The 25,310-nt window shown below is 38.7% G+C and overlaps 1 protein-coding gene across 2 annotated transcripts; it reads left to right on the top strand.

Moving 5' to 3' along the window:
- Positions 1-181: 181 nt before the first annotated feature.
- Positions 182-21,101, top strand: LOC139456401 (protein NipSnap-like). 2 transcript variants are annotated; one of them, XM_071238100.1, is made up of 10 exons: positions 182-262; positions 5,236-5,408; positions 5,979-6,024; positions 8,131-8,222; positions 8,474-8,544; positions 8,787-8,927; positions 9,193-9,224; positions 12,905-12,999; positions 15,692-15,775; positions 17,436-21,101. In XM_071238100.1, exons 1-10 carry the CDS (start codon positions 192-194, stop codon positions 17,498-17,500), a joined length of 870 nt encoding a protein of 289 aa, XP_071094201.1. In that variant the 5' UTR covers positions 182-191; the 3' UTR covers positions 17,501-21,101. The 2 variants fall into 2 exon arrangements, with proteins under 2 accessions (XP_071094201.1, XP_071094200.1); XM_071238099.1 differs by lacking the exon at positions 12,905-12,999 and adding an exon at positions 10,787-10,881.
- The last annotated feature ends 4,209 nt before the right edge of the window (positions 21,102-25,310 follow it).

Genomic DNA, 25,310 nt, shown 5'->3' with positions numbered 1-25,310 from the left:
TCGAAGCAAGGTTGTAATAAGAATGCCATGCCATGAATTATCATAAAAAGTATTGACACATACAGAATAATGGATTAAAGAAATAAAAAAGATAATGAAATTATTGCAATGTTTGAATGAGCATATGTGCTTTCATCCGAAAAAACACCGTAGTACCGGAAATTACCGAGTGAAAGGTGAAAACAAGCAAGATGGCGGGTGTTTGCAGGCTGGCAAGGGTGACCATGTCACCCTTGATTAGACAAGCGGTTTCGAATTTTAGGTTAGATTGGACATTGTTGCATAATATATAATATAGTTCCAAGTGTCTCTTTGTAGCCGTCTTAAAATATTGCACACTGACAAAGAACTTTAGTGTGTATCCTTATCTAAGTCATGAAGGTTATTTTTTCTTGACTTGATCTGTAAGGCCTATATTTTAGGCTTACGTGCAGATTGTGTGCTCATGTGTTGTTTCATTACCAGCGTTTAGTCATCAGTATGGATTATAGGAGGATGCACCGTCATGCACCGACCTTGTTCTGGATTTCAAGTAATCTTAACTCCAAAATCTTCAACGTATAAGTGACAAAGGGCTGATATACGAGTTATCTACAGACAGTATAGTTTACAGTAAAGTTACTAAAATAAAAACATACCACTTTTTCTCGGGAGTGTTTACATCAGTGATGGGTATTGGCCTAACTTTTTTATTGCAATAATGATTTATGTTTTGTGATACATAGATCTACCACAATATATCACAATAATCTTTCATCTGTAATTTGTTTTGACGTCTTTGACGCACAATCTTGAAAACTTTATAATCGTCTGCACCTTTGTCACATAAGGAAGAGAATTTATGTCAATTTCTATATTATGAGGAACACAACATTTCGGAGTATATACTTACTCCTTCATCATCAGTGTTCCCATTTACCTGTAATTACCAGTTTTTCACGGTAAATTAGGCTTAAGTCATGTGACTGCCAGTCCCTGTGGACCATCTATTTTGTGTGCAAGGAAATAACATTTCGCTTTGCTTCAAGGTGATTGGTAATAGGCAATAAACAATGGGCAAACAGGAAGCTGGGGATAATTAGCATTGATAGGTAATGGAATGACAATTGTCAAATGGAATTCAGCCAGATATTTCGCAGCGACAATGATCAAAGCAATAAATCCCAAGCACTGGGCAGATAGGTTCCCTGATCATGGTTCATGGCTGGCTGGTGTCACCTGATGTCAATGGATTCTTGTAGATGTCCCCTGCTGTGCGGAGCGGGGGACATAGTATTCACGACCGTCCGTCCGTGTGTACGTACGTCCCACCTGTTTGTTGCCGCGATATCTCAAGAAATAAACACTGGATTGTCTTGACCCCATTTTCAAGGTCACAGCAGGCAAATCTGCTTTTGGAGTTGGAAAACGGTGTTGCCGCAATTTCTCAAGAACTAGGGGGGCACAGGTGGCCCAGTCGTCTAAGGCACCGCGATTCGCTGTGCAGAGTTGCATCCCTTGGGCACGCCAGAAACCTATGATTGTGGGTTCGAATCCCGGTTCGCCCCAAGTATGTTTCTAGGTTTGTCAGCACCATACCCGTGCTCGTGGGTTTCACCGAAGTGGTAAACGTCTGAGACCTGCATCACTTCGGGCTTTCCTCCCACATTAAGCTGACACGCCGTGATATAACTAAAATACTGTTAAAACGGCGTTAAACTCACTCACTCACTCTCAAGAACTAATCGCTGGATTGTCTTCATATTTGGTACTATGGTGTATATACAGGCAGGGGACATTTCTTCACTTTGTGACAAATACTTGTTTTCTTTGTCGCCATTATTGTTGTTGGTAGACTTTGGTGGCTTCCAACATGATGTTATGTTTTTGGTTCTTGAGGATGTGTTGTATGTATGTATCACTTTTACATGCCTTTCAACATGTTCAAAGACTTGATTTTGTCAGATGTTGGTCACAATGCATGCGTAACAGGCTCAGCATGATCCTTATACAGGAAGCTGGTTGTGAATAGTTTGGCTTCTTCGATCACAAGAATCAGTTGCTTGTATCAAAGTTTTGTCTCGTCTTGTCACTTGTGTAAACTTTGCCAACAAGATGAAAATATGTATGACACAATATATCAGTATTTTCTTAATGTATTGTGAAATGTATTTGTTAGCATTTCATATCACGGTATACCAGTATTCCGGTAATTGGTAGTGGGACGATACACTGATGCATCAGTGGATCACAATTTTTTCCTTCACGATACAACATGTACAAATTGATCACAGTTGCACACAAAGTAACAAATATTGATTCTTACCTTAGATGTTTGTTTTAATAGCTGTTATTCCAAATACTAATTCGGAGTGGAAATTAGTAGTGAAAATGTAAATATTTTCTTCCATTGTCCCATACTTGACACTGTCAACTGTAAATCGTCAGTATGCCAGGAATTTGTCCATCCTGTTTGTGAAAAAGATAGCTTATGCCCCACAGATGAGAGCACATGCAAGTATTTCGATACGTATCAGATCATGAGAAAGGTATCGTTATACATGTTGGATCACACAGTTGGTGTATTGTGCCAGCCCTACTGGTTATACTGAGAACCTCCAGTGTACAAAGTGAAGATAGGCCCCAAGGACAAACAAGTAACCTTACATAATCATTAGAACTGTGATGGGTCCTCAAGTAACCGATAATGGGATAGTTGTTAGGTGGACTCAAATCTGTTTTCAAGGACTAAGTTTCCAAGGAAGGTAGATAACTCTAAGTGAAACCTGTTGACACAGACTTGTTCGCAGTATACCGGTATGTGGCCACAATAGGCTGATGAGATGGAGAGAAACATCTTCAGTTCTCTCCGTCAAACTAAAACATGACTTTGTTACATTTAAATGGAAACCACTGGATAGTAAATACTAAAGTGTAATTTTTGTTGTTGAAATGATATTTATATAAAGTCATTCTTTAAATTTGCACAAGTATAAGAAAACAGAAACTTTTAGGAGAGCTTGATACTTATAAAGTTATCTTTGACACTTATTAGATAACGTTTTGGATAAGTCTGCCCAATAATCCAAACCAGTTACGACTGATGTGATACCATCATTCTTTCCTTGCTGTTAAGAACTTACTTATACTTCAACGGTAGAGACTGACATTTTTAGTCGACTAGTCCTTATAATGATAACATGTAGCAAAACCCTTAAAAATGGCAAATTTCTACTATTCCTTATGATACCTTAACTATTTGGCAGGTTGGCAAGGACTACAGGAATAGTGACAAATTCTAACGTAGTACTTATGTTTTGAACACTGTACCACCTTGTTTGTTTTTACACGAATCATATAGTTGTGGATTGAACCTAATCCTTTATCATACTCATGTAGACAGTTTATCATGCCACAAATTGCTTCCTGGCAGCAGGTCTATTCACACCGTTCGTCACACCATGAATTGCTTAATGATCAGCACCTCTATATGCAGATTTATATCATGTCTCATTGCTTCAGTGCATTGGGTGTACTGATATGTTAATTTGCATCATGTCATCTATTGTATGATGAAAAGGTAGGTTATCCAAGCAGTAATTATTATTCCCCCGTCAGTCATAACAGTGGTAGTATTGGGTATTTCCACACTTATTGGTGATACTCATTATTACAGGCTAAATGCTAGAACAGTTACGGTATTATTCCAGCGTCCTTTAATGCCAGTGTGCTTTGGGGGACTGATACTCAATCACCACACTGAGTCTTACAGCTGTATACAGGTGCTCCTTCACATACCGTCATATCACCCCATTGCTTGGGGGTGGGGGGGGAGAGACTGATACTCAATCACCACACTGAGTCTTACAGCTGTATACAGGTGCTCCTTCACATACCGTCATATCACCCCAGTGCTTGGGGGTGGGGGTGGAGGGACTGATGATCAATCACCACATTGAGTCTTACATCTGTATACAGGTGCTCCTTCACATACCGTCATATCACCCCAGTGCTTGGGCATGACTGATGCTCAATCACCACACTGAGTCTTACAGCTGTATACAGGTGCTCCTTCACATACCGTCATATCACCCCAATGCTTAAAATGACGGATGCACAATAAATAGTCTGTTGCATTCTGTGTTTTGTTGGCATTATAAACCGGTAAAATTGTGTTTAGAAACTAAAACATATTTTGCACCTTTTCTGGTTAGATGTTAGAAATAGGAAACAGAGATCTATACATTTAAGATAGTATTTCACTTTCACTTAAATGCAGACAACGAAATGCAGTTTATATTTCTTCTGTGCATGTCACTTCAAGTTCTTATGTATGAGCTATTTTCTTGAGTTGCCTACATTCATTTTTCTTATGATCAATTGACATTCTTTGACTTCTTCAACAGTGTCATTGTGTTGCTTGTTGAAAACATCTTTTAAGGGAACAGATCGTGTACTGTTAGCTTTAGCAAATCTTGTAAGCAATTGAAACAAGCAGAATGTAGATATGTAGTCATTAAATAAGGTAAACGTCATGTTTATGAGCAAAGAATGGGTACTCGAGTCCTGCGTCGGGTAATGACACACAGGTTCATGTTCATTTTGTTCTAACTGTCACAGCTCTAATTATCACGACTTACGGGCTGTTAAATCATAGAATGTTCAACTTAATAACTACTTACCCTAAAACCCTCTTTCCTTCATAGAGGGCATGGGTGGCCCAGTCATCTAAGATGCAGCAATTCCTTGTGCAGAGTTGTGTCCTTTGAGCATGCCAGACACCTATGATTGTGGGTTTGAATCTTGATCTGCCACAATTATGTTTCTAGTTTGTCAGCACCATATCCTGTGCTCATGGTTTTCACTGAAGTGGTAATATGGCCACTGCAGCAGCTTTTTGAAAAACATATTTATGGCCTTCACCCTGTGCACGGCAATTTGTTTTAAATTGAATTAAAGTTGTTTTTTAGTTTCGTGGACATACGTTTGAACTAGGTTTGTATGCTACTGCTTGATCACTGAAAACAAATTGAACTTGTGAATGGTTTTAGTGGTGTTCTTAAGTGCTCTCTTCCCTCTGTGGTTCAAAATATTTTGATATTTATCATTGTTTTGACCTACCTTTGTGTTTGACCATGCTCAAATGTGCTCTAAATGCATTTTGAACTCTGTACACTTCTACCCTACACTTACCAGACTGAGGAAGCTGAACATGTTTGTTGCTTCTGATGACCTGCTGTGATGGTTGTGTTCCAGGTGTGTCAGCACGACAGGAGTGACACACAAGCAGTTTGCTGAGTCTGCTGACTTTCAGGATGATGAAAGGAGGAGTTGGCTGAAGAACCTGCTTCGTGTCCGAACACTTCCCACTAGCTCCGAGTCTCACTCCAGTCAACTCTCAAGTAAAGAAACAGTCTATGAGATTCAGTGTATGTATTCATACATGTATTTGTGTTCAGCTTTGGATTATTTCTCATGTTGTTAACCAGTTAAAAATCAGTACTTTGTTCAGAATATATCTGCCCTCATGTTTATTTTTTATTATAGTCTGCAGCAAATGTTAATATAAATTCCCAAATAGGATTTCTACATTTCCCAATTCATGTTAATATAGTTATAACTAATGTTATGGCTTTGTAGAGGTAACTTGTATAGTGCTGATAACAGGACCAATAGAGAGGAAGAGGCTTTAATGCCTAGGTTTACATTATTGCAGTGTTAAATACAGTGTTAGTACAGTGTTAAACATCTCAGAATTTATGAAATTAAGAATGTTTTTAAAATCCCAATTTTGAACATTATTATCACCCAGTTTTCCTGCTAAAGGCACTTACTGTAGAATCCTAGATGTATCCCTGTAAGCAATTCTGTCCATCTTTCCTGGAGCAGTGCTGATGGCTTTCCAAATGATAACCTTGCACATATTATTTGGTAAGATAATTGTCAGTTAACCATGCTATCATGGTTAACAAATAGATTGTATTTGCCTTTGTTTTCAGTTCATGCAGTGAAACCAGAATCTATGGAAGATTATTTAAATCAGTTGTAAGTAAATAAGGGCCATCTACTAACAATGAGTGTGATCTTGTGTAACATTTGATGTGAAATGGTACATGTCGTAAAGTTTCTCTTTACTCTAGGCTCTATTAGAAACAACTATGCCAGTTCTCTGCCCGAACTACATTCGAAACAAAACATAACAGATGATGAATATGCGACCGCTTTTTATGGTTTACAACCACTATTTTCTTTGTATTGATTTTTCAGGGTCCCATTTGTTAGATGACCGCATTGAGTTAATATATGTACATGCTGAAATGTTTACATACAATGGATTAATGTACAAAAATAACAGTGTTATGACCTCGTGACCTCCTGACCTTGATATTTCCTGCCACAATTCTCCATACCAACATCAATCACTGAAAAACAGGGAAACTTCAAAAACTTTTCAAATACAATGAAAGAAGCCAGACATTTACACTGACCATTAGAAACTAAATATTACAAAATATCATTTCTGTGTCATTTGAAATAATATTACGAAAATCCTTATTGTCAGGATCATGAGAGGTAAACATATACCACTAAGTAATAAGTATTGTAAAAAATTATAATTATTGTGATTGGGTGGTGGGGTAGCCAAGTGGTTAAAGCGTTGGCTTGTCACCCAAAGTCCTGGGTTCGATTCTCCACATGGGTATAGTGTGTGAAGCCCATTTCCGGGGCCCCCCGCCATGATATTGCTGGAATATGGCTGGAATATTGCTAAAAGCGGCGTAAAACACGTACTCACTCACTCGTTATTGTGATCACTCACTCGTTATTGTGATAAAGAATGTCAATAATTATGTGAGATCAGAGACCATAAAATAAATTTGATGGCCCTCCCTAACAGTTTATCATTAACCATCAGCGCCATGGTCTGGCATGTAACTGATACACCCCCGACACCCTGATGCTAACCTTCTGTGTTCCATTGTGTGTTTGTGCGTTTGTGAATCCCCTTCTACTCCGGCTATCTCGGATATGCCAGTTACTGCCATTGAGTCGCAGTCTACTACCTCCACGACAACTCAGACGGCGTCACCACAGATGATGGTCAGATCTTCCATGATGGTAACGACCCATATGCCGAATGTAGCACTCCCACCGTTGACGACTGCTCCTCCCGTGTCGACTATGACCCCCCTGGTGTCTACGTTGACTAAGCCTTCGATCTTCAACCCTTACATGGTGACCGCGGTGCCAGCGACTGCACAGTTGCACAGTGACCTCACCGAGTATTGGTGCTTGCGATACCAAAGGCAACAGTTTATGGAGAGAGGAAACTCACATATTAATTGGCTGTTACATGTGGTCAAAAACAGGTTTATTTGCATATAGAAGTTGGAACAGTAATGTGTTTATGTATATCTATTATCTAATGAAAAGAAAACATGGTTAAGAGTTTAAGATAAGAAAAATACATTAAAAAGTTAAGTGGAAAGGGATTATCTGTCTACTGGACCATGGTGTTTTAAGCTATAGTTTTGGCAGACAGGCAGTATATTTACATCTTACCTTTGGTACAGCAATATTATAAATAGGCTAACACATATACAAATGTATCCAGCTCGATCAAGTGAAAGTAAACATATCTGTTTATCTGCACGTATAAAATTCATCAAACCTATAAGGCACTAGGTATACCTTTCCATCAATAATTCATTAATGCGCAATGCCAGATAGCGTATGATAAAGCATTTTGTCAATGTTGAAATGCATGTTTGAAGTGACATTAGAATGCCATATTTCTGTACATTAGTTAAAAGACTTTTAAATTGTAAAACAAGCTATGTATAGAAGATGGCATATACTTGTAGAAAGTATGGTAAACGATAACAATTCTTGAATGAAGTAACCTCCTATCTCCCAACATTGACAATGGGCCTTTAGTGTAAAGGCATGTACTCAAATCAAGGGCAGATAAGTATGTTTCTAATAGAGCCTGTGAACATGATATAAAAACTGACACTGTTTTGTTATGAGCAAAGAATACAAAGTTTGTGTTCAACCTGTAGGTCTAGTAGTAAGGAAATAATTTTCAATTAGATTGCTTTATGTTGACTGACTTGATTGACAGGGTGTGATTGTGTGACTTTCTTGCAGCCAAGAGTTTGAGGAGTTGTTGAAGAAGAAAGATGCGGGTCAAAGTCTTGTAGGTAGCTTCACTGTGGAAATTGGTGACCAGGATGAAGCAAGTAAGTTATTGTCCTGCTTATACAGTGAACTACTCTTCCATGGTTGTCAGATATCATGATTAGGTCTGGCCTCAGCAGACCGCAGCATGACAGAAAACATTGTGGCAGGATTTCAGCTGCTTCATTGACAATCAGCTGTACAAAACAGAATATTATTTTGACTACTAAGCTAAGTCTCCTATACTTTTGTTAAACTCAATACACTTATGATGGTTTGATTGTGTGGCTGATCATGATGACCCTTTCAACAGTTCACATATGGGCATTCAAGGGAGGCTACCCTGTACTCAATAGAGCAAATCAGATCTACAGAACAGACCAAGTAAGTCTATACCTGCATACATATACTAACATCACAACATTGTACTGCCAATCTTTAATCTTATGCTTGTATTGATTGTAAGTAAACCTTATTAAATGTGCAAGCCTATTTTTCATTTTGGAGTGCTGTAAACGTGAAGGTTACAGGATAACATAATGACATGATAACATAAAATGTCGCTAGTTTTCATGTTTTTGTTTTAGACCATTGATATTAAATGTATCAACATGGTGTGTTGACAGGATTTCATAAAATTTCGCAAGAATCGCAACAAGATGCTACGATCGAGGAGGAACCAGATCCTGCTTGCTTTTAGTTTCTGGCCTGAGCTCAAACCCAGAGAAGGCAAAAGCATTTACGAACTCAGGAGTTATGTCCTTAAGGTAAGCCACACTGCTGTTCTCTTCACAGAAGTGACAGCACATTTTGAGAAGGTACCTGTAGTATATTTAGTATGCTGAGGGGACACCCATCACTGTAAGACTGTAAGCTATGCCACTGGAATTACAGCTAACCATCACATGAAATACTCAACACCCGAGTCCATGTCTTCCACTGATGTTGCTACAATCATGTTAAAACAGTGTAAACCCTTTTCCATGTAAAACTCACTCTCCTAGTTTTGACAATATGTTTTCTTTCCCGCAGCCGGGAACTATGATTGAGTGGGGCAATAACTGGTGAGTATTGCTCGTGCTGTTGCCTTTCTTTCTTGTTCTAAAACCATTTAGGTAAACTGGATACAGAAAGTACCATTTTGTCATTTCAAGAAATAAACAGTACTTGACCTACTTGAGTTTAAGACTAAAAGGAAAACCGAAAACTTTATTAACATCATTCCTATTTGAAAGTGAGTACTTGTGAATACTTCTTGTGTCATGTCTTATTTAAAATGTTTAAACTTGCTGATGGGGCAGGAGCAGATTTCCAAGTTTGAAGTTTCATTGTGCTCTGTTTGTGTGAAGAAATATCCTCAAATCTGGCAATTTATTTCCACTTTGCTTTGTGAAGATATCAGGCATTAATAATTGGGAAATCTCGACATGACCCAGAGGTAGAAATACAATGAAATACAAGAATCTATGTGTACATACAACGCTGGTTGTTCAAGAGGGTATTTCAGACAACTTACCCTATTCGACCCATTAAGCCCCCAGGGCGCTTAAAATAAAGACAGAAGGGGTGGGCGCTTATTGGGACCAATTCAGAGTCAAATTGGCGTAAATTCATCAGTAAGCCTATTGATATTCTTCTGTTGCTGGGGGGGCTAGAGATAAACTGTTACTTACGTTTTACTGGTGAACATCTCCTCATTAACCGACTACAAAAGATTCTTGACCGTATGTAAAAAACAGGTGAGTAAATCTTACTTGGGCATCCGCTTATTGGGTCGAATACGGTAAGTGTTAACCTGTCACTTCCTGATTTGGGTATAGTGTTTGTCCATTTCCTAAATCCTGGATTGGCCTCTGTATAACATGTATTATAAAAGTGATGCAAGGCATATACTGCCAAACTTCCATTCTCCAAAGGCTCACATGGTGCTTGTGCAAGTATGTCACTATTTAGGTAGGAAAAAGAATGCAGTTGTGTATTACAATCAGTTGTGCACATCTGTCAATCATGATGGGCTTGTTGAGGATTAAAGTAATGATTAAAATGATTAATGATAATAGATAATGAGAAAAAGGGAATTTGTAGATAAATTATTTCTTTTTGAAATTCACAAAGAACAAGAAACATGCAAATCTGACCTTGCACCTGTGGTATTTTTGTCTTCAATGCCTTGTTTTTAGTGGAGGCTGCAGTGGTACGTGTTGGATATCCTAAGGTGAACATGACTTGTTACATATTGTCCACGCTGTCGACATCATACACTCCTGGGATCATTGTCCACACTGCATCTTCTTATCTTATCATTAAACCTATTTATTTTTCAGTTTTCCACCATTTTTGGCAGGTACTGGCAGCATGAAGTGCAATGTCCCAATTTTTGAGTGCTTATTGTCTCAAATAAATTTTTTGACATAAGTAGTCATGTCATTACACTAAAACTTGGAAACTTTATATTAGAAAAAAGCAACAGTGAAATAGCTCAAAATGATAATTTTATCTGTTCATGCCAGAAAGTGCTGGGAAAACAAGCTGTCAAAATGTGTTGGAGTTCAATATGCAACATAAGTGAGATTGAAAGGTGGACCTACAAACACTAATATTTTTTACCACATCATGTTGCATTTAGGGCCCGAGGAATCCAAGCCCGTCAAACTAACAATGAACCAGTAGCAGGGTTCTTTTCACAGATGGGAGAACTGTATAACGCTCACCATATCTGGGGTAAGTGTGTGAGCTTTGCTGTGCTCACTCAGAGTGTTTTGGTCACAGACAGGCAGCAAGGTAGTGTGAGACACAGATTTGAGTGATTTGTTTTTTCATTCCTATTCATTTAGACTTACTACCAGTATGTTCTAACACAGTGTTTTTGCACAGTTGACTGACATCATGCCCTTTGCTTAATCATTTGCATGCTGCAATACTTTTTACCCTCATCATTTTTTTTAGGAATTAGGAAATTTCACGATTTTGGAGGGTCTATTTCCATGACTTTGCTATTTCAACTTTTTCATAAAACTGAAAAATGTTGTTGATAGTCGTTTCAATTTTGCTAAAAGATAGTAAGATCCGTTTGGAAATATATTAAAATATTATGAATGGATATGATTGAAAATAAACTGTAGGCAGACTTGATGTGTAAGCAGTTTGAGTCATTTTTTGAATGAACAGTTGCTGTTATTATCATGCTGTCTCAGCATTTCTGTGTTTTGCATATTCTACCTGAAAAAATGAAAGAAAGCCAGCAAACTGTATACTGAACATGCTGCTGTCAAAGTATGAATGTTATTCCTGTCCTTCTTGTACCTGTCTGTCCTTTTACTGAGTTGTTATCCTTCTTGGGGTGTTTATTTGGAATGTCAGTTACAATGGCTGATTCTGGCTGTGTTTGAACATTGCATGTTAACCTGTCTCCTTGAATGCTGTCACACAACAGACTGACAGTAAAGTGACTTGTTCTGACCAGGCCATAAGTCTGCCATGGGAATGCTGATCGGTCAATCTTTTTAGGATGGATTGATCTGGGCATCAATTGATGTGGGGGTAAATAGTTGATGGAGAAGTTAGGACTATGCTCCTAGCAACATTTTAAGTTCGCTTTAGTTGTAGATCAAGTAGGAGTTAATGTGAACAGGCCCAATACGAGTAGGCAAAGTCTTCATAAGCACATCCCATTGCACAAGACTTAAGGTGCAGAATGACATTGAAAACTTTACTTTCACCTGTTTTATCATGTATCATTTCTTAATTCATATTTTGTTTCATCTGCTTTCTGTACAATGGTGACAGTAGGTGACCTGAGCTATAGCAACGAGGTCAATTAACTAATCTAAAAAGTTGTACAAGAAAAGTGGAAGAAAAATGCCTGTGCCCATGACAGCACTGAGTAGCTGTAGCTGGTCACCTGGTGTCACCCCACAGGTCACTTTGAGTCATCATGGAGCTTCTAGTCTTAGGTTAACCCTGGTCACAGCTGTCTGCAGGTGTCGTACTAACCATCCTGCAAATAGATGATGTAACTAGTCACCTACAGGGTGTCATCAGTCTCTGAAGGATGGGACTATTGCAACTATATTTCTGAATTTGAAATAAGGCACTGGCATCCATTTACCGCAGATGTAAAATGTTAAAGTAAGTTGAAGTGTGCTTGGATTACTTGGTAAAGAACCAATTTTAATGAAAATTTTCCAGAATTTATTGCACAGTCTATTTGCAGGATTATCCTCCTAATGCTTGATGGCCTTGTTTTGATACTTTCAGTGCTGCCTGCACCACTGTGTGTTCTGTGTGTTTCAGTAGTGGGTTACCTAGATGTTGTCTAACACTGGCCACATGTAGGTGCAAGGCTAATCAAGTACCAACCAGGTGCTGGACTATCACTGGACAATTGGGAAAACATGCAATAACCTAACATTTCATTTGGGCATTCACACAGGTTAAAGTAAAGTAACAGGTTGGGACTACCATGAATATCCCTAAATGCAAAATTCCTGTGATAAGTATGTATATATCCTGTGCTTGTGATCTCCAGTGAAGTTTAGTATTTGTATTGTTTTTCTGAGTGAGCTTCCATGGTTTAGTTATTGTGACAGTCATGCCATGAGGAATACACAGTAGTCCTCTGTAGTTTTGGGGTGTTGGTCTGAGTTTCAGCTGAGTGAGAGGCAGCTGAGACCCCACATATACCCACAAACATATAATTCTCTGAGGACCGTCTAGATGTTGTAACTGTCTTGTTGATTTGAAGGGCGAGAGGGATAAAGTACCGACAAGCTAGTAACTCCCCTGTTGCCGGCTTCTTCTCCCATCTTGGAGAGCAGTATAATGTACATCACTTGTGGGGTACGTAGTCCCACCTGCCCATCAGGATCTTGGTCTGTATATGCTGTAACAATGTAACATGCTTGGACACTGCAAGTGGGGAACAGTACCCTCATGGTAGCCTTTTCAATGCCTTGGTGATTTTTCAGGTAACCACAGGTCTTGTCCTTGTTGGGACTCCCAGAGGCATAGTGTCGGAACACACACTTCTTCCATTTACTGTGGGAATGTTCTGTGTTGTCATACCATGGGGAATTACAAATAAAACTTTTTACATGTATTCAACGACTATTCACAGACAAGAGTAGTCTGCCATCTATTTATGCAGGCTGTGCACAGACAAGAGTAGGTTGAATGAGTCTACCACCCATACACAGACAAGAGTAGGTTGACAAGGGTGTCTGCCACCCATACACAGACAGGAGTAGGTTGACAAGGATGTGTGCCACCCATATACAGACAAGAGTAGGTTGACAAAGGTGTCTGCCACCCATACACAGACTGGAGTAGGTTGACAAGGGTGTCTGCCACCCATACACAGACAAGAGTAGGTTGACTAGGATGTCTACCACCCATACACAGACAAGAGTAGGTTGACTAGGGTGTCTGCCACCCATATACAGACAAGAGTAGTTTGACTAGGGTGTCTGCCACCCATATACAGACAAGAGTAGTTTGACTAGGATGTGTGCCACCCATACACAGACAAGAGTAGGTTGACGAAGGTGTCTGCCACCCATACACAGACAAGAGTAGGTTGACTAGGATGTCTACCACCCATACACAGACAAGAGTAGGTTGACAAGGATGTGTGCCACCCATATACAGACAGGAGTAGGTTGACTAGGGTGTCTGCCACCCATACACAGACAAAAGTAGGTTGACTAGGGTGTCTGCCACCCATATACAGACAAGAGTAGGTTGACTAGGGTGTCTGCCACCCATATACAGACAAGTGTAGGTTGACTAGGGTGTATGCCACCCATACACAGACAGGAGTAGGTTGACAAGGGTGTGTGCCACCCATACACAGACAGGAGTAGGTTGACTAGGGTGTCTGCCACCCATACACAGACTGGAGTAGGTTGACTGGGGTGTCTGCCACCCATACAGAGATGAGATTAGGTTGACTAGGGTGTCTACCACCCATATACAGACAAGAGTGGGTTGACTAGGGTGTCTGCCACCCATACAGAGATGAGAGTAGGTTGACTAGGGTGTCTACCACCCATATACATACAAGAGTAGGTTGACTAGGGTGTCTGCCACCCATACACAGACTGGAGTAGGTTGACTAGGGTGTCTGCCACCCATACAGAGAGTGCTTTGTTTCTTTACTTACTTACAAGGTTAAGGTGATCTGGCTGAATGACTGTCAGCATATCAAAGACTTCGGACTCTGTAGAAATATTTCCCAGTCACAGTAAAGTTCAAGACTCTGAAATCATTAGCATAAGAAGTTCATATTCAATCTTCAACCTGCTAGCTTACTTATAGTTATGTAATATTTAAAGGCTGTCATGCAAGATGTAAATGCAAGCTTTAGATATGTTTGTTGATCTTCATTTGATTTTGTAGTATGTTCACCTCAATACTAACCCTACTTTCACAATTACATTAATGACTGAAAACACTACTATTTGAATTCATATCGAATGACAAGTACAGTAAAAAAAAAAGAAAGTAAGACAGTCTTAAATGATTATTCAAAATTGATTTTAACATGATTCCCAACGTACATCAATAAAATAGATGAAATGATTTTATTTAATGGAAGGTTTTGGGCAACATTTTGTGATATACTAAATTTAAAAAAGAATTAAAGAAAACGAAGTCTTCTTGCATTACGAATACTGCATTTTGTTTGGATTTTGTGTTATATAGAGAATCTCACCCTTGTGTCCTTTGATATCAAATATATCAACAAGTGTTGAGACAAAAAACACCAGGGTGAGATTTTATTTATCATCCAACATCATTCTTCCAACTTTTTCATTAATAAGTCAGTAATAAGCAGTGTCTTAAGTGTAAAAAATGCTGCTAGCAGCTTCAGTAGCAGAGCCATTAGTGATATCATTTGATTGTGATGTCATGGTAACCAATGACGTCACAATGGTCTGCAAAGCATTGTGATGCAATTTCATATCTACAGTGTAGATATCGCTTGATCTCACCCAAGCGATATCTCCTGTGGGAGCCAGTTTTGGATGATAAAGTGGGCTATGCAATATGAAAGACATATTTACTTACATGGATTCATTAAAATGTTTAAAACCCAAATCAGAGTTTAACTTCAGGTAACATTTATTGTACATGTAATTAAAGTTGCATGCTTAGAGACCCCAATCTCAGCATTCTTGGAAAACATCTGGGTTCAGTCATCAAACAAGAAACCGGTATATATATATATATGCACATATTACATATGAAGTCAATACCTCAGAATTAAAAATATGTTGCATTTGATAAAACATTATGTTAACATTGAGAGATTCCTATTCATCATTAGTTTAGGAATATATAACATGTAACAAAGTGATATCTTCTGAAGTTAACAAGATAACTATTGTACTACTCTACCCTTAATCTTGCCATGGTCTTTCAATTACAGTAAAGGTAATATTATGATATGAACCAATGGGGGTCACCTTATACGTGGGGTTGTGATATACGGTACTATGCCAGCACTAGGAGAGGTTTCTATGTATTGCAGGCTATAAGGATCTGCAGACCCGCAAGGAGACGAGGGAGGCAGCATGGAGTCGGCCCGGCTGGGATGAATGTGTGTCCTATACAGGTATACACAGACACTACTGATTAAACAGCTACTACCAGTATTGAGATGAGTGTGTGTCCTACACAGCTATACAGGTCAGACACTACTGATCAGATGGCTAATACCAGTGTCATGAGAATTGGCTTACTTGTACAATTAGTGTGGTTGGAGCAGTAATTTTGATCCATGACATAAAGAATATAGTGATGCCCTTTTCTTCTAAATTATTTAAAGTGATTTTTTTTTTGGGACCACATGTTAATGGGGATGCTTTAAGATTTTGCCTGAATTTGAATGCAACCACATTTGGTTATTTGAACCACAAACTGCTTGAATATCTTTTGGATAAGATATCATGCATATCTCCTTTATAGCCCTGGGAAAATTTTGATATGTCATGTCAAAGGTCAAGGTAATCCTCAACATGTTCAAGGTCATATGTTTGCAGCCTAATCGAGAAGGATTTATTGTAGGTCAGTGAAACTTACTAAATGTCTTGAGGTCCTTAGGCCAGGACCGTCATCAGAAAAGGTTGTAGGGTACCAGTGTATAAGGTAAAGGTTTTACTGAAGGTCATTCGTAGAGTATGTTGGCCATTGTTACTGACATGCCTTTTTCTACAGATATTTATGATGTCTTAATATGTAGATATGTTATTTGATTATGGATATATGACAAGTGATGACAGATCACAGTGTCCCACTTTTAATGAGTAGAATATGATATATTTTCTTTGTTACAAAGCAATAGAAATTAACAGTTTTAGTCCACTAGTCCTTATAACGATAACATATAGCAAAACCCTTGAAAAATGTAAATTTTTACTAGTCCTCAGGATACCTTAACTATTGGGCAGTTTGGCAAGGACTATAGGACGAGTGCCAATTTCTAACGCTGTTACAGTAAATCTCACCTAGGGACATTATATTTGGTTTATGTGTTGGATAGCATATGTAGCCCTTTGGAAATATTTGCAGAGGTCATTGAAGGTCAATTTACTCTCAAGGTCAAGTGCTCTAAAAGGAATTAAGTTCATAATGACAAGAAGTAGTAGCATGAAGTTTGGTACGTATCCTTTGGTTGAGTCAATAAAGTGGTACATTTCGGAGCAACCTTCAAAGAAAGTAAAGGTTACTGGAATGTTCATTCGAAATGTAGTTTGCTTCTTTGTGTATAAAGTTTTATACTCAGTAAGTTAGTGTAAATGTGATGGAGGTGTGTGCGTGTGTACGTTAGTATCACTATTTGTTTGTGTGTGTACACTTCTCAGTAACACTGGTAGGGACAGTATCTAAATTGAGGTCAGTTGAGTAAACCACATCACTTTCTTTTGGGTGGGGGTTGTGGGGTTGGTATCATCAGAAATTAATTTTTGACTGTCATTCATCTTCAGTGACTAACAATAACATTCACTCGCAGCCTCCTTACCATGTAGGCAGCAGCCTTTGTGTGGATCACAGTTTTATACAGTTATGTTGTAACAGTCAGTGATTAGCCGTCTTATAGCTGGAATGTTGCTCAGTACAGCGTTAAACAACAAACAAACAAAGATTCACCTCAATTCTCAAATTTGTATTGTGTTAAGTTTGTGATAAAGTTTGCTCTGTATTTCTCTGATACCACATTATACCATATACTTATGTGGACAGAGTAACAGTGGGGCTGACTGGTTGTGTTTCAGTTCCACTGATCCGCCACATGCAGTCTCGTATCCTGATCCCGACCCCGTTCTCTCCACTGCAGTAGTGGCCCTGGCTCCTCACCTGTGTGGACTGTAGTGCTTAGTGTCCGTGTGCTGCAGATCACAGACAGGCACCAACTGGTGGTTGCAAGTCTCTACAATTGTAATATATACATAATACAAGTAATCTGACCAACAAACGTCTGTTATTATTTGTCAAGATTCCCAATTTTTCGGGAATAGGAGATTTGTTACTGTAATGTAAACTAAATGTTTCAGCGAATCATTGATGCAGTCTGTATGTACCCATTTGCAAAGTGCAGAGTCAGGGCAAAGGAAAGAGTTATTGACAAGTGTATGCATCAAGTCAGAATGTGGCATTGTATATTTCATAGTATAAGGTTCTGTGTCCTTTACAATGATTTGTCTGTTATGTCCAATGTTGTGAGTTGATATGACTGGAAGCAATAGGAGCTTTGTTTTCTTCCATATCAACAGTTACTTGATCAATACAAGGGAAATAAACACATACAGTAAACAGAAACACTTTTTTTCTTACTCTTCTATGCCAGGACTTATTGAGAACACAAGTTTGAAGACATGAAAACAGCAGGAAGTAGAAATTTCCATCAACTTTCTCAACTGAATATTGGAACCTACTTGATTAAATGCTGTTGTATATACTAATATTACAGTAAATCATTGCAAATGTTAACTGCTGCAGTTTATTAACTTTTCAATTTCTAGATGTTTTTGGGAAGGATCTTCCAAGTTGAAGGTGCTAATGTTGAACAGGGGAAGGGATAGGTTGGCTTGGGATGGAGTTTGCTGTGCCAGTAGAAGTAATCAAGCACAGTATCTATTGATTGATGATGAGACCAGCAGCAATATTCCTCCTCTGTTGAGCAAGTGGAGGTGTTCATGCCAGATCACTTGACAAGGGTGACGGTCCTATGTTAGAGTCACATGCATCCGTCCAAACATAACAGTTCTTGTTGGATTGTGGGGAAATGTGGCCAGCCATTCAGGGCAAGCAGTCATGCCATGTTCTGTGTAACAGTATTATTGTTGATCGCGTTAGGGTGTTATGTCAAAGTAAGTGTTCTAATGAACGCTATCTCAGTTCAACTCTTAAGATATGTTCACATCAGGCCATTAGGCTTAACTGATTGGTTCACCTGTTTTGTGAAGGTAAGCCTTTTGTTTGTTTCCTCAGTTGGTAATACTTAACTTCTATGTATAACACTTGCACACTAGTTGTGTCGGATGTCAAAACGTGCTGTGTTGTGTTGAGATCCTTTGGTCCTAGGTCCTAGATTCATCCTGATGTGATCCTTGGTTTGTCACTTACATCATCACATATGTCACATATCACACGTCAGTCACATATGCCATACACTGGTACTGTCACTGTCACATGTACCTATAGTTACTACAGAACTGTTGAAAGTGTCACATGTAGACAGTTAGTACAGTGTCAAGTGTCACCCATACTGATAGTAACTACAGAACTGTTGAAAATGTCACATGTAGATAGTTACTACAGTGTCAAGTGTCACCCATACTGATAGTTACTACAGCACTGTTGAAAGTGTCACATGTAGATAGTTACTACAGTGTCAAGTGTCACCCATACTGATAGTAACTACAGAACTGTTGAAAGTGTCACATGTAGACAGTTAGTACAGTGTCAAGTGTCACCCATACTGATAGTAACTACAGAACTGTTGAAAATGTCACATGTAGATAGTTACTACAGTGTCAAGTGTCACCCATACTGATAGTTACTACAGCACTGTTGAAAGTGTCACATGTAGATAGTTACTACAGTGTCAAGTGTCACCCATACTGATAGTAACTACAGAACTGTTGAAAGTGTCACATGTAGATAGTTACTACAGTGTCAAGTGTCACCCATACTGATAGTAACTACAGAACTGTTGAAAGTGTCACATATTGATAGTTACTACAGTGTCAAGTGTCACCCATACTGATAGTTACTACAGAACTGTTGAAAGTGTCACATATTGATAGTTACTACAGTGTCAAGTGTCACCCATACTGATAGTTACTACAGAACTGCTGAAAGTGTCACATACAATCTCATTAAAATCAGATCTTAGTTCTCGCTACCGCTAAAGATCTGATGACACCCTATTACTGGTCCGTCAGACCAACTTGTTGGGAGCCTTGACAGACCAATGGAATGACTGACAAAAGTCGACATTAGCCAGTCAGAAAGCAGCTTTCTCGTGCTTTACGGCACTAATGTCTAATTGGCAACTACGCTTCGAAACATATTTTGACAAATTCTCGATTAAAAAATTGAAACCTGAACAAAAGAACATTTTGGGATGGCTAATAGATGGTCTAGATTGTATGGATTCAGTCATAAAGCCTGTAACTATCGAGGCTGCATGATCAGGAATCACATTCTGACTGTCACTTTCATGATGTGGTCAGTGATGCTCTGATTGGTCGGATGAAAGGTTGGTCTGGCTTGACCCCTAATGGGATGTGCTCAGATCTTTGTTTAGCGGTAGTGAGAACTAAGATCTGATTTTACTGAGATTGGTGTCTCATATTGAGTTACTACAGTGTCAAGTGTCGCACATACTAAAACTTACTACAGAACTGTTGAAAATGTCACATGTAGACAGTTACTACAGTGTCAAGTGTCACCCATACTGATAGTTACTGCAGAACTGTTGAAAGTGTCACATGTAGACAGCTACTACAGGATCAAGTGTCACCCATACTGATAGTAACAACAGAACTGTTCAAAGTGAAATGTGTCACTATAACGTCAAGAATCTGATTTTCGGATACTCATTGCAGTAATTCCAGTTGTTTTTGTCAAAATATTCACTGCTACATAACATTTGTGGTGTCTACAGCCGCTGAGGTTAATTTTGGCCGACATCATATATATATATATATATATATATATATATATATATATATATATATATATATAAAGTCATGATTATATGTAATATTGACCAATGTTAGGTGCTGACTTTGAATCTTGACTTCTGTTATGTATAATTCTTAGCATGACTTGGTGTCCACGATTTGAACAGAATTATATTGAATGAATCGCTCCTAAAATACTTGAACGTCTGGTTTCGCCAGTGGACAAATCATATTTTGAAGCATGTTAATTTGAGTGAATACAACGTCATTTTCCGCGTTAAATCCAACTCTAACCTCATTATACGCAGTTTTATTAAAAAAAATATGGTTGAAGCTTCTTACATGTAAGTACAGACAAAACGTAGGTATATGTTTCTTGCTGGGACGGCCAACTGCCCGAACGTGGTCTCCCTGGTCGACGTTCCGTATCAGCAGGTTGTATTTGCAGCGTAGAATGTATCAGGAGTAGGCAACCCAAGTCTTAATGGTTGGAAATGATTACATCTATTAGAAAAAAAACCACACTGGCCTCAACTTGTATGTTTTGCTAAGATTGTGATGTAATTTCCGCTCATGATCATGATCTGTACAGTATTATCTATGTGCCAGTCAGCTGGGAAGGGGCAGCTATCGGTTCTCTGTATGATAATTATTGTAAATAGGGTGCGAGTTACATGCATGTCCTCGGACTTGAGGCCAGAATATTTGTACCATGCGTAGATGAAATGTTGTCATTCATGTCTAATTTCCAGAGTGTATCCTTTGAAATAAACTTTTTGGATTGGAGAAGATGTCTTTTTTTATATTCACACATCGGTTGATGCTCGTTTGATGACAGACATCATCTGTGAAGGAGTACAAACACAGAAACCTGCATTAGTTTCAAATCAGAGCGAGACATTAGCCTCGATGGTTAAGTGGAGATGAGACTTCTTATTGAAGCACACGAGGCCTGGTCAAAATGTTTCAACTATGGGCCATAACAAAGATAACTAGTCATTGTAGTTCATTGTTTGAGTAGTTCATTGCAAGTATATTTGGTCTTTCGAGGCCATTTGTATATTAGTGACACCCAGTTGAATGTGATAGGGGTCCAAATGGACACAAATGAAAAAGAGCGATTACCGATCAGTCATAAGGTTTTGAACATGGGAGAAAAGTACTCCCCCAAGAAATTCATGAGTGTATGGGGATTGTTAAACGTTGGGCAGCTATGTTTTTGGCTGGAAGAACAAGCGTTCAGGTTGGCCCTAGGTCTGGACATCCCATACACACTTTCTTGAACTTGAACTTGAGGAAGACACAGCCCTCTCTGCTCGTTGGGTGCCAAAGTTTCTAAATTCTGATCTTAAGGGGGAAAAAAGAACTGACATAGCCAGAGGCAATTAAGAGCTAATTATAGATTTCGTCAAATTCAATAAGAGATTAGTAACGGGTGATGAACCTGAGTCAAACCGACAATCACTGGAATGGCAACATTCCACTTCTGCGGCACCAAAGGAATTCAAGTCTTCAAAATCAGGGAAGGAAGTTATGGCCACTGTATTTTGGGATGCAAAGGGTGTGATCCTTGTTGATTGCTAAGAAAATCAAAAGAATATTACCGATGCCTACTATGTTGATTTGCTTCATCCTGAAAGATTCTATCAAAGAAAAGCGGCAAGGAATGCTGATTGCTGGAGTTCTACTCTTTCATGACAATCTCTCTTCTAACACCTCTCGACTTGCAAAGGCTGCTGTGCGACACAGTGGGTTCAAAGAGCTTCCCCACCCTCCATTGTCGCGAGACCTGGCACCAAGTGATTTCCACGTGGTTCCCAAACTGAAAGAGCACCTTTATGGAATGCGCTATGGCGACAACGATGACCTCAAAGCTGCCATGAATGGGTGTGTTAGGTTTAGAAATTTGACCAGCCCTCCTATATGTCTTCTGTTACAAACCGAGCTAACGGCCATGGCCTTCGTGCCAGCGTTAAGGACGTCCTTACGTAGTCTTGTAAATTTCCCTTCCATCTAAAGAATAAACATATTTTCTTAATCCTGAATTATACTCCGTGCATCTGAACCTGTACGTGGCTTTTTGTAAAAGGTATTAAGTTTTACAATTGTACCGTGTATTGAAAACAACGGTCGAATTTATAAATAACAGTTGGCGTACATGAAGTGAATTGTTGGCTACTTCAATTTCTGTATTGCGATATAGTTTTCGCTTCCACTACAGTTAACATATAAAGCGGGGAGCTGTGTTGATGTTTGAGAAAGGACATTAAAACCTGCAACAATGTCAATCACACAGGCGGGCCTCTGTAATTTGAGTTTTTGTCTGTCTGTTTTATAACGCCGCAATCCGCAATATCCCAGCTATATGACGGCGGTCGGGAAATAAACGAGTCTGGACCAGACAATCCAGGGATTGACTTTATGAGCATCGAACTGTTATTTGTGAAATGCGGGGTTGGCGCATCCTTGGTCGTTGAAACAGACGTAACTATAACTTTTGAAAACAACCTGACTACGACCTTCGATGAGTCTGTCAGCGATATTGAGAGAGAAAAAGTGACTTTGTGCCACGAAGAGCTTGACTCCAGCCTGTTCAAGCTACCCTTCATCAGCCTCTGGTTCAATTGCACTGAGCCAATTTGGTAACATTGTATTTATTAGTACGTGTATTTGTTTCAGAAACCTCAGTTTAATCATTGCTTAGAGTATTAAATAGTTCCGGAATTTGCGTGGCATCTGTGAGATGTAAAAAATGTTACAAAATTGACTAGTTTCTATTTAAGTTCAACTGTCAAAATATCCAAAAATTGATATGAATATTTATGTACATATTGTAGGAATTTATTGTATTTATTCTATTTTGCATTTGTTTGGTTGTAAAATGTAAACTTGACTGAATCAGGGAGCTCAGTTCCATCTGTCATTCTGTCTTTTGATAAATACAAACTTTGTTGATTAGATTTATATCTGTGTTGAATGTTTTTCCCTTGTTCGAAAAATTACAATACAGTATCCGGTTCCATGCTTTAGGAGACTGGGTGTCAGAGGAGACATATATGTTCAAAAGTGAATTTTTTAAAAGTGATTTTAGCAGTGAGTCAGAGTTGTGTTTTATGACCTGAAATAGGTCAATGGTAAGAAAGCTTTTTAAATACAACTTAACTTTATAATGATAGTTGCATCTTCTTTTTTATCTAAGTGTGCTTTCCTTTTAGATCCTTTTCCACAATGCGTTTATGTTTCGTTTTACCGATTCAACCTGCTCTTAATGGTCGACCTGACATGTTAAATTGTCAAATACTTTTGTCTAGATCGTACAAGCATTGAGGCTGTAATTAGCCTTATGGTTTCACATTGTAAGTTTTGACCCTCTTGAATAGGTATTCTGCATTAAGGAACCTTTTTTTTATCTTTTGTTTTCTTTGTCCGACCGACCGCCCCCCTTGGACACGAGACACACAAGAAACAGTAAGGGCGCCCTTGCCGGATGTCAGTCGAGCCAACTGCCTCAATATGTACCCCAAGTACAACAAACACGCCAGATATTACTAAGAATCCTGGTGTGCTGTTACGAATCTGTTTTCAGAAGAACATTTTGGTCTACTTTGAATGAATCGCACCTGGAAACCAAACCAGATCTTATTCTGAATCAGTCTTCTCCCCCAAACACCACCAACTCTGATTACATCACCGGACGGGAGGACCTGACCCGCAAACATTCCTATTCAAACATTCAGTATCTCATGTGTTGTGATTTGACTCAAATTTTCGCACATTCTGTACCCAAGAAGTTGCTGGGCTGCGACAGCCATGGTTGATAGTGGCCAGCAGGCATCCTGCATCAGTGGCTGTTCTGCACGTGCCCGGCCGTTGCATGTGTATGTTAGTCAATCTGTCATTTGCTGAGATGACTAAACTGTTGACTCATTTGGTAACATTACTATAATGTGCCCCTTTTACCTAAATGACTAACTACGTGTAAGTAAAGCTATGTCTGTAGCTTGATACATTGGCACTTTAAACTTGGCACCATATTTGGCTCTCATTCACTTATACAGAACATTGTTATTGTGAGATGTGCCTCTCCTAGTTGCACAGTTACTTGCATAACGCCGATGTTCTTGACCGCTCGACGAAGACTCAGTCCTCACTGAAAAGCGTCCTCCCATCAGTCAGCTTACAACAACAAACCACATGGCTGATTGCACAGGTAATCCCCTCAGAATGTGATTTGGCACATTTGATATCATAAACATTAAGCAAATTCAATATGTCATTAATACATTAAACAAAATGTACATGTCATAGGTTAGAAGTACTGAAAAAGTCTGAAATAAGCCACACCCAAACTGCACTTCCCTTAATTGTTACAGGTGCTACACAAGTAGGTATAATTCCAAAGATGTTTTTTCATAAATGTCTAATTTATGCCTTTGTACCTCCTTCAAAAGTGCATTACGTCTTTCAAGGCCTTTCACAGATAGATAAGTAAGTATTTTTAAACTTGCCATTGGCTGAGAATCACCTCAGTAGTTTCTGATTTTTACATTAAAGTATCTTTTACTGTATTTTTTTTTACTTTTTAAACTCAACCACTTTTGATATTTACTCTAATACTCCATTTGGCAGAACACTCTGCTAGCTTATAAAGTTATGCTTGTAATCCAATTGCAGACTTACTTATTATAACCATATCATCTTCAAATAATTACATTAATAATAACTCTTTTATAAATATTCACTTACACTCATTATTGTGTAAATATGATTCAAGGTTCTCATATAAAAAAATAACATAAAACAAAAAAGTCGATAAAATGTCCAATTGTATTAATCTAGTATTAGAACAAACTTGATCGCTGTTGGAATGACACTATTTTATACAAGCCTTGATGTTGTCATACATAGATCTACAAATAGACCAACACTTATACCCAATTTAAGTAATGTAATATGTCC

Source organism: Haliotis cracherodii, unplaced genomic scaffold, assembly GCF_022045235.1.
Source record: "Haliotis cracherodii isolate W230 unplaced genomic scaffold, xgHalCrac1.p SCAF_11, whole genome shotgun sequence".
In the NCBI taxonomy this organism is placed as follows: domain Eukaryota; kingdom Metazoa; phylum Mollusca; class Gastropoda; order Lepetellida; family Haliotidae; genus Haliotis; species Haliotis cracherodii.
Note: the sequence above shows the minus strand (reverse complement) of the source record. Positions and strands in the feature narration are given on the sequence as shown.